General features: G+C 43.2%; 2 protein-coding genes across 2 annotated transcripts; one reads left to right on the top strand and one right to left on the bottom strand.

The window, feature by feature from the left end:
- Positions 1 to 2,780: 2,780 nt before the first annotated feature.
- LOC117556747 (GTPase IMAP family member 4-like) lies at positions 2,781 to 4,026 on the top strand (the record flags this gene model as incomplete). The annotated part of the gene is made up of 1 exon (XM_034232242.1): positions 2,781 to 4,026. A coding segment is annotated over one exon (857 nt), but the record flags the coding sequence as incomplete, so codon positions are not given.
- Positions 4,027 to 7,442: 3,416 nt separating this feature from the next.
- On the bottom strand, positions 7,443 to 8,969 carry LOC117556746 (the record flags this gene model as incomplete). The annotated part of the gene is made up of 1 exon (XM_034232241.1): positions 7,443 to 8,969. A coding segment is annotated over one exon (1,527 nt), but the record flags the coding sequence as incomplete, so codon positions are not given.
- Between the last annotated feature and the right edge of the window lie 418 nt (positions 8,970 to 9,387).

Raw genomic sequence — 9,387 nt, 5'->3', positions numbered from 1 at the left:
TGCCATCAAAACATTGATTTTAATTTCTAACAATACCCCCAAAGCTTTTTTCTTATTGAAAGAAGACCTTAAGGTGGGGTAGGTAAGTTTCAGAAACCGGCTCGAGTGCACTAAATTTGAAAGTACACAGCCGAAAATAATCCGCCCCTTCCTTCAGACTTCCTTACAGAGCACCTCCTCCAACACACATGAACGCGCAATGCACGCCCAATGACGGCATGCCCAATGAGGGCACGAGATACATTTGTGCGTGCACGAGATGGAAGGCTGACAGACAGGGCGGGCAAAACGGATTGGTTGTACTTTTACAGTATTACGGCTTCCCACAGATTAACATTTTTTATGGATTTGTTGTCAAAGCATTTAAGATATTCATTACTATCGGGGTGTTAAGAGCATTCCATGGAATATAACAAAAAGTGTATCTCGAGCCGGTTTCTCAAACTTACCTACCCCACCTTTAACCTGAAGTATTCTTTAATGTGTTAATACAGGTTAATTAGTTTGTCTGTTTTGCACATCCTCATATTAATATCTTTGTACATCCTGCACTAAACTGTTTTATTGTAGAGATCACTTACAGTATCTTCTTGATTTTTTATATTCTATATTTCTATCATTGACCCTTCTACTTTCCCCCTATGAAAGTATGTACTCTTAATATTGTTTTCATCAAATAACATTATTCAACAAAAATAACATTATTCAACAAAAATAATTCAATAACGTGCTTTAACCACTAGGCGGTGCACACAAGGTAAACAGCATACTAATAATAGCTTTGTATTATTAGTGTAGGACACGTATGTATGTATAACCTCTGAAGATGTGTAGTTTTATTCATGTTTTTACATAATTTTACAGGATATTGCTATACTATTTCTCATGTTTTACTTCTACACATTAATATCTGATTTGTAAAACATCACAGACAGAAAGGCATATCCGTCATTTAATGGTAAGCTATTGAAATTGTGATTCCATAGATGTGTCTCCCATCACCCACATTCCCAAACTATTCTCTCAACTCAGTATTTACATTCTGATATTCAAAGAAAATCAGTATTATCTTTAACAACTACAAGTCCTTTTCTACCAGCTGTGCACCGTTATGGTGTAAATATAACCTATCTACCAATTGGATCAAATATAAAAGTCAGCTGAATTACTATTGATACTGCAAGGAGACGTATTGTGTGAAAAGAATGTAAGATGTGTTTAATTGTTGATATATTTATGATCCCACGTCACATATTCAGTTTTGCCGTCAAGTTTCAGTTCTCCTGTTTGTCCAGAAGTCTTCTCAGCAGGGCTCTATAAATAAAGAACTACGGCAGATATGTAATATTTAATGCAGCCGAACCGTGTATTACAATGGCGTTATGTGATTACCTCCAAAGAGAAAAGCAAGAACACTCGGAATAAAGTATTATTTTATTATTTTAAAATGTTTTCAGATATCATATCGCATTAACACCATATCCCAACATGCATTGCGGCTAAAACATCCAATCAACGAGCTTCAAGCTGAGGATCTTTGGTAATCTCTTCAGTGGGTGGTTTGTGATGTGTATCGCTCAAAATGTCCCTTAGAGGCCTACGTCTGTTTCCGGTGACTTTATTTACGGCTAAAAAGCCCAGATTATAGAATTAAACAAATAAATAAAAAAGGATAATTGTGTGTTATTGTTGAGTAAATAACAAGTGTGTTATTCAGAAAAGAATAACAAATTAGAAGGAAAAAAAGATTACAAAAAATACAGATTTCAGTATTTTGAGGCTCTGAGCCCCATTTATTTTCCTCACAGACGGCAAAAGAAGTCCGACATTATACGATTTAAGATAAAAACAAATAAATAAAAGATAAACACTGTCATGTAATTTACGTTAGAATAAATAGAATGGTTTTGAATAATATATGAGTGTAAAATCTACGTCACTTTACAGCCCCGCCCACTTTTGGGGAAACCAACGCTGTCATTTGAACGGCGATCAAGCCTGAAGCCACAGAGATCTTCTGTTACTGTCCTTTGTTCTTAGAGGAAGTTCAGAAACACGTAACTCTGGATTTGTTTTAATGTTTGAGGTGCAATAAACGACACAGCAGCTTTTTGGCATGTTAAAACTATTATTTTCTGCCTGCTCATGAGAGTAACAGCTGGAGAAATTACAGCCTCGCCTACTGATTTCAAAGGTGTGCTCTAAAATGATATTTATAAATGACTATTATCATTATTATAAGCAAGACAATAAATGGCAAAGATATGTAGAAAATAAACGTATTTAAGATACGTTCATAACAAACGTATCAATTAAGTTTCTAGCTAAACGTAATTGAGAATGCAGTTTAGTTCTGTGGGAACGTAATTTTTAGGAGACAGGGTTGCCATAATACATTCTGACGAAAAATGAAAATTATTATGAATACAAATAAATTAAAAGAAGCCTCCCGTGAGTTACTACAAGCTATAAAGTAGATTTTAAAAACGTTTTATAGAATAAAAGCTCACTGCAGGACGTTGTAGAAATGTGTGTGTGCACCACGACAAAGGAGCCTCATTCACTTTACATTGGGGTTGTTTGCGTGGTGCCGACACGTAACTGTAGCAGAGTTTGTGACTCCACCACGCAATGCGGTGTTAAGGAGTCGTGGTGCATTCTGGTGAGATCAGGTTGTCTTGATCCCACTCCCCTCTCTGTCAACATTGTTCATTTGGTAGTTGAACCATTTTATAAATACCGAGATTTCTAAATATTTCTTCATTCTTCTTTTTTTTCAGCCTGCCAATCAAACACATACAATAACGATGTACTCCGGATTGTGATGGTGGGGAAGACCGGAGCTGGGAAGAGCACCACAGGAAACACCATTCTGGGAAAAGAGTTCTTTAAATCAGAGTTCTCTTTTAAATCCTTGACTGTAAACTGTGAAAAGGTCTGTGGTGAAGTTGATGGACAAAAAGTTGCTGTTATTGACACTCCTGGTCTGTTTGACACCAAGATTGATGAAAAGACGACCAGAAAGAACATTTGTAAGAGCATTTCATTTGCTTCTCCTGGACCCCATGTCTTCCTGATCGTCATCAAAGTGGGCAGATTCACAGAGGAAGAAAAGCAGACAGTGCAGAAGATTCAGGAAATCTTTGGAAAGGAAGCCGACAGATACAGCATGGTTCTCTTTACCCACGGTGATCTGCTCAAAGGGAAACCTATCGAAGAGTTATTGGAGCAAAGTGAAGAGCTGCGGGAACTGGTGGCCAGATGTAAAGGGCAGTACCACGTCTTCAATAATGAGGAGGAGGATCGTTCTCAGGTCAGAGAGCTGCTCGACAAGATCAGAAATATAGCAGTGAAGAACGGAGGAAGCCATTACACCACTGAAATGTTCCAGAAGGCAGAGAGGGCCATAGAAGAGGAGAAACAGAGAATCCTTAAACAGAAAGAAGACGAAATACGCAAACAGGAAGAGGAAATGGCAAAAAAGTATGAGAAACAATTAAATGAAGCCAAAGATGACATGGAGAGGATGCAAAATCTAAAAGAAGCTAGTGAAAGAGAAATGGAGGGGGAGAGTTGGATAATAAGAGAAGAGGCGGGATGGAAGGCCAGAGAGGAAGCTGAATGTACAATTTTATAGATTCCTTTTTTAGATAATACCTATCAACTGAGATGTTTAGCATGAGAGAGTCTGACCTTCTGAGGCTGGACAGCAGCAGATTTACCAAACCTCCTTGCTCATCTTCAGTCCCCTTTCTGATGTATTTGTTTGGTGTGATTTATAGTTATATCAGTTATTTCTAGGTTTGCGTGGTTTGAACAAATACTAAACAAATGTCACACATTGTCCAGAACCAAGATCTCTGATTTGTTCTTTGATTGCTATAACAATCGAAACGTTCAAATCTTTATATGTAATGCATTTTTAAATCAAATATGAAAAGGTTGGAACACAAATTAATGTGTTAATGTGTAAAGACAAACATCAAGTGATTAATAGTGTACCATAATAAAAGACTGTTGAGTTCACATTGAGTGTGTTATGTGCTTTTGTTGTTTAATTAAAGATTAAAAGAGGGTTTTAAGGGTATATCTTATTAGAAATCACAGTATTATTCACCACTGGATCTAAATAATTTGTTTTCATGTCATTATAGAAAAGAAGAAATAATGGAAATGAACGTGTGCTAAATCTGAACATTATAAATCGTGGTAACTTTAAGGATTTTACATTATTGGCCTTTATATCCAGAAAATACCTTAAACTCATTAATTATCTCAATAATAGCTGAACCTTTAATTGGTTTGGACAACCAATCACTACATGCAAACTAATCTGGGTTATAGAGACACTTAATAAGCTCTGGAGCAGGGAGTCCTCGACCAATCAGAAGGAAGGTGTTGATCAAAATATATGTATTTTACACAACATCACATTACAAACCTTTAAAAACTAAATTCTGTATAATTTATATTATTAGTTATGTTTACATATGCAAATGAGGCTTTATGTGATGCTGACTTTTGGTGAGTTTAGGAGAAATGTACGGTATTAAGGAGATTATAATAAAGAAGCTTTGAAAGCAAGAAAGCACAAAAGTAAACACAGTGTTTATTTATGTTCAACCCGGAGAGACGTGATGTAAGAATTACATATTTATTGTTTACACGTCATATGAATGAAATGATTGCCATGATAGTACAACAGGAGAATGTAATGGTGTTTGGCGATTAGGCCCCCGGTTTGCAGGATAATCATTCAGGAGGGAAAGCACCGCTCCGATGAAATCCCCGGGGTCTAGACACTGGTGGTGGTGATGAGTAGGTGAGACCGGTCTGAAGGAGGAAGGTTTAGCTTTGTCCTGACGGAGGCGAGAGGGGTGGAGGCGGGTTGCGTGTGATCATCTGCAATGACAACTGACAGGGAGGAAGAGCAGGTATTTTAAGGCATTTAGCATGTGCAGCGATTGGCTGCTGAGGCGTGACGCCCTCATATTTTAATGAGGGGGGAAGGGAGCCATAGAGTGACGTGTGAGTGACTCGAGTTAGGTCTTCCTTATTGAACTTGCGCTAAAGCTTTCATTTCAACCCGGAGAGACGTGATGTAAGAATTACATATTTATTGTTTACACGTCATATGAATGAAATGATTGCCATGATAGTACAACAGGAGAATGTAATGGTGTTTGGCGATTAGGCCCCCGGTTTGCAGGATAATCATTCAGGAGGGGAAAGCACCGCTCCGATGAAATCCCCAAAACCAGTGAAGTATGAATACTGAGATGAACTGAGTTGCTTACCTTGTGGGTGACTGGTGATCTGGGGAGGAGAGATAATAGATTAACACGTATATGAGCGACACTGTGCCGGAATCACTGCCGGAGCTTACTGGTCATGCTGAGACTCTGACTGCCGAAATCAGTGCCGGTCTTATCTGAAAACGACCTGCGGGTCGCATGCCTGGCCAGCAGGGCTTGACTACGCCGAGGAGCGAGCGGTTTCGTTTTGTAACGGTGGCCCAACGTCCACGACACCGAAGTGTACGGTAGCCTTCCGCTACGACACCGAAGTGTACGGTGGCCTTCCGCCACGCCTGACTTCGCAGGCTATATATATATATATATATATATTTCTCTTTATTCTTTTTCCTTTGTTTTGTAACTGACACCGAAGTGTACGGTGGCCTTCCGCCACGCCTGACTTCGCAGGTTATATATATATATATATATATATATCTTTCTTTACTCTTTCCTTTGTTTTTTGTAACTGACACCGAAGTGTACGGTAGCCTTCCGCTACGACACCGAAGTGTACGGTGGCCTTCCGCCACGCCTGACTTCTCAGGCTATATATATATATATATATATGTTTTTCTTTATTTCTTTTTCCTTTGTTTTGTAACTGACACCGAAGTGTACGGTGGCCTTCCGCCACGCCTGACTTCGCAGGTTATATATATATATATATATGTATCTTTTTTTCTTTACTCTTTGTTTTGTAACTGACACCGAAGTGTACGGTAGCCTTCCGCTACGACACCGAAGTGTACGGTGGCCTTCCGCCATGCCTGACTTCGCAGGCTATATATATATATATATATATATATCTTTTTCTTTCCTTTGTTTTGTAACTGACACCGAAGTGTACGGTGGCCTTCCGCCACGCCTGACTTCGCAGGCTATATATATATATATATCTTTTCTTTCTCTTTCCTTTGTTTTGTAGCTGACACCGAGGTGTACGGTGGCCTTCCGCCACGCCTGACTTCATAGGATATATCTTTACACTGACACGTTTGAGCGAGAGCCTGGGATTTGGATACCTGTGTCCGGGAGATGGAGCCCGTTACGTGGAGGTGCGCGTGAGACGAGAAGTTATTCCCTGTGGGCGGGGCCCGCGGACTAGGACAGGAATGCAGTTTGAATATCAGGTACCTTAGTTAGACATGTATACTTATGAATGTGTTTATGAGCCACAACCAGTTATATGCATAAATACCATAATTAGGGTCCGAGAGATCTTTGGGAAGCCAGTACGGTGCTGATGTCCGGGCGAATGTAGGTTGCGAAGGCGGAGGAGGACCACCGTCCTAATTGTTGAAGGGATGAGGTGGAGAGACCTTGATTAGCAGCCGAGGTGGCTGCACCTATCCTAAAGGAATGTCCTGAGTAGGATGTAGGTGATATGCCGGACTTAGTGAGGACTTGCTTGAGGTAGAAAGTGAACAGTCGCAGCGTTAGGGGGGCATTTCCTTTGATGAGAAAAAGTGGTGAGGACGGATTGGTGGGGGGTCTGCAGCGCAGGAATTTAATCATGGAATTTAAAAGGGCAGAACGGGAATTGATGCGAGCCGCGATGACTGAGCAGGCTCCCCCGCATTTTGAGTGTTTGAGGCTGAGACTAAAGTGGTTGGTGTTGAAGACTAGGTCGGAGAGGCAGACGTCTTGGCTGGGGTCGAACGTGAGGGAAGCTTGTGGTAAATTCGCCGGGTCGGAGGAGCGCCTATAGAGGCAAGTAGGAATACGGCATCGAGCAGTGCGTCGAGATAGGGGGAGGAGAATAGAGAATCCTTTCCTGAGTGTTGGACAGCATGAGACGCAGGACAGGGAGCGTGATGGGGAGCCTCGGGTCTGCAGCGGGGGGAAACGTCTTGTACAGCCCTTTAAGGATGAGTTTAACGGTAGGGTTGGAGAGTAGGCTGGGAAAGCTAGGATCAGAGCATCGAACGTTGAATTGAATTCCTGCTAGGAGGCTCCGGATATACAGGGGTTTGAGGTGTCGATCGGTGGTGCAAGTAGCCCATAAAGGCGCACACGGTGGAGATGAGGACAGGTTTGAGGGGGACATCTACTGAGCGGCAGAAAAAAGCGAACGTTCTCCATGCGAAATCATAGGATCTGAGGGTGGAAGCGGCTAAGCCCTTTCTCATGAAGAATCTGGCCGACTCAAGGTGCCGAGCTAGGGGACTCTCGGTTAGTGCAGAGAGAGGAGATGAAGTGGAGGGATTCCGACTGGTTGCGAGCTGGCTTCCGGGCAGAGGCTCCGGAATGTCTGGAAATGAAAGCGAGAGAGGGAGTCAGCGATGACATGAGGTGACCGGGAATGTGACGAGCTGTGATGATGAAGTTGTGGATAATGGAGGACCGCGTGATGCTTCTCATGAATGGCATGATGTCGCTACACTGGGAGCGCGCTTTATTGATGATTTCGACCACTGATTGGTTATCGCACAGCACCGAGATGCGTTTACGGAACCACTGGTGACCCCATACGTGGCATGCAACGGCGATCGGAAATATCTCGTGCAGAGCGGAGGATGAGGCATGATTAGGGAATGACGGGGGCCAAGACCCTGCGAACCACTCGCCCTGAAAGAAGCCCCCAAAACCCACGGATGGGGCGGCATCCGTGAAGAACCTCATTGAATCGGAGGAACACACAAGGTCGTCATAGAAGAAAGTGACTCCGTTCCAGTGGGCGAGCAGGAAAGACCAGAAACGTAGGTCTGAGCGGCAGCCTTCGTCTAAGAGGACGCGGTCATGGAGATTGTCGACCGCTGATGCTGTGTCCAGGAGGCGGGAGATGAACGAGCGCCCCTGGGGGATGACTCGCATGGCGAAGTTGAGGTGTCCTAGAAGGGAGAGCAGCTGTTGTTTTGTAATGATTTGTTGCTCGCAGTATGATTTGGTGATGTCCCGAATGCGCTGCAATTTGTCGGAGGGGAGAGACGCCTTCATGTCTATGGAGTCAAGGGTGATGCCTAAGAACTCTAAGCATGTGTTGGGACCTAACGTTTTTTCATTGGAGAGGGGGACGCCTAGCTCCTGAAAGCAGTGTTTCAGTTTGCTCAGTGAGGTCCCTGAGCTGTCCTGTGGCGGGTCTATGAGGAGGAAGTCGTCCAGTAGGTGAAGGACGGAGGGGATTCTGACGATGTTCAGCAGGATCCAGCAGAGCGCTTCCGAGAAGGAGTTGAAGATGCAGGGGCTGCTTCTGCACCCGAAGGTCAGGCGAACGGCGAAATAGAATTTGGACTCCCACTTAATGCCGAACAAGTTCCACTGAGACGGATGAATGGGAATGATTTTTAAGGCATCGGTAATGTCCGCTTTGGAGAGCCACGCTCCGTGCCCTGTGAACTTAATCAATTTGATTGCATTGTCCACTGAGGCATAGTGAAGGGAAAACTGCTCTGGAGGGATGATACTATTGACGCTGCAAAATGTGCCGGAACGGGGAGCGGACAGATCGAAAATCAGCCTTTTTTTTCCAGAGTATTTGCGTGTGGCTATTCCTATGGGATTTGAACGGAACACTGGGAAGGGGGAGGAGCTAAAGGGGCCGATTATGTATCCTTTGTGGAGTTCTTTGTCGATGAGCTGGGAAACTATGTTGGGTTCTTTAGCGGCTGACTGTAGGTTTTTTGCTACGAAAGTAACTGTGGGAGATGAGAGGACCCCTACCCTGAAGCCTTGGGAGAGCCCTGACAGGAGATAGTCCACGAAAACGGAATCTGGGTGGTTGGATAGCGCAGCTGCTAGCTGAGGGATGTTAATGGGAGTGGAGGGGTGATGTTTTAGAATGTTTTTCCACCACGAGGTTTCTGGCGCAGAGCTACTGAGAGGTTTTGGCTGCGCCTGGGGCACACGGACTTCGGGTGTGCATCCCTGCAGGAACTGCAGATATGGAGAAATGAACAATAAGGTTGAGTACAGACATTTTCATTGAATCTAGCGCAGATTTTGTCTTCGTGTCTCATTTGCACCTGACGGTTTGTTCTATCATATCCAGTATACTGCGTGTGGGAGGCTCTGGGCGCGGAGAAAGGCACTGAGGGGCAGAGGACAGCGATGTGGCCTTGTGCTCCGCAGCTGTTGCAAGAAATAGCGGTTT

Source organism: Gymnodraco acuticeps, unplaced genomic scaffold, assembly GCF_902827175.1.
Source record: "Gymnodraco acuticeps unplaced genomic scaffold, fGymAcu1.1, whole genome shotgun sequence".
Classification (NCBI taxonomy): Eukaryota; Metazoa; Chordata; class Actinopteri; order Perciformes; family Bathydraconidae; genus Gymnodraco; species Gymnodraco acuticeps.
The sequence above is the reverse complement of the archived record's forward strand: the minus strand, read 5'-3'. Positions and strand labels throughout refer to the sequence as shown.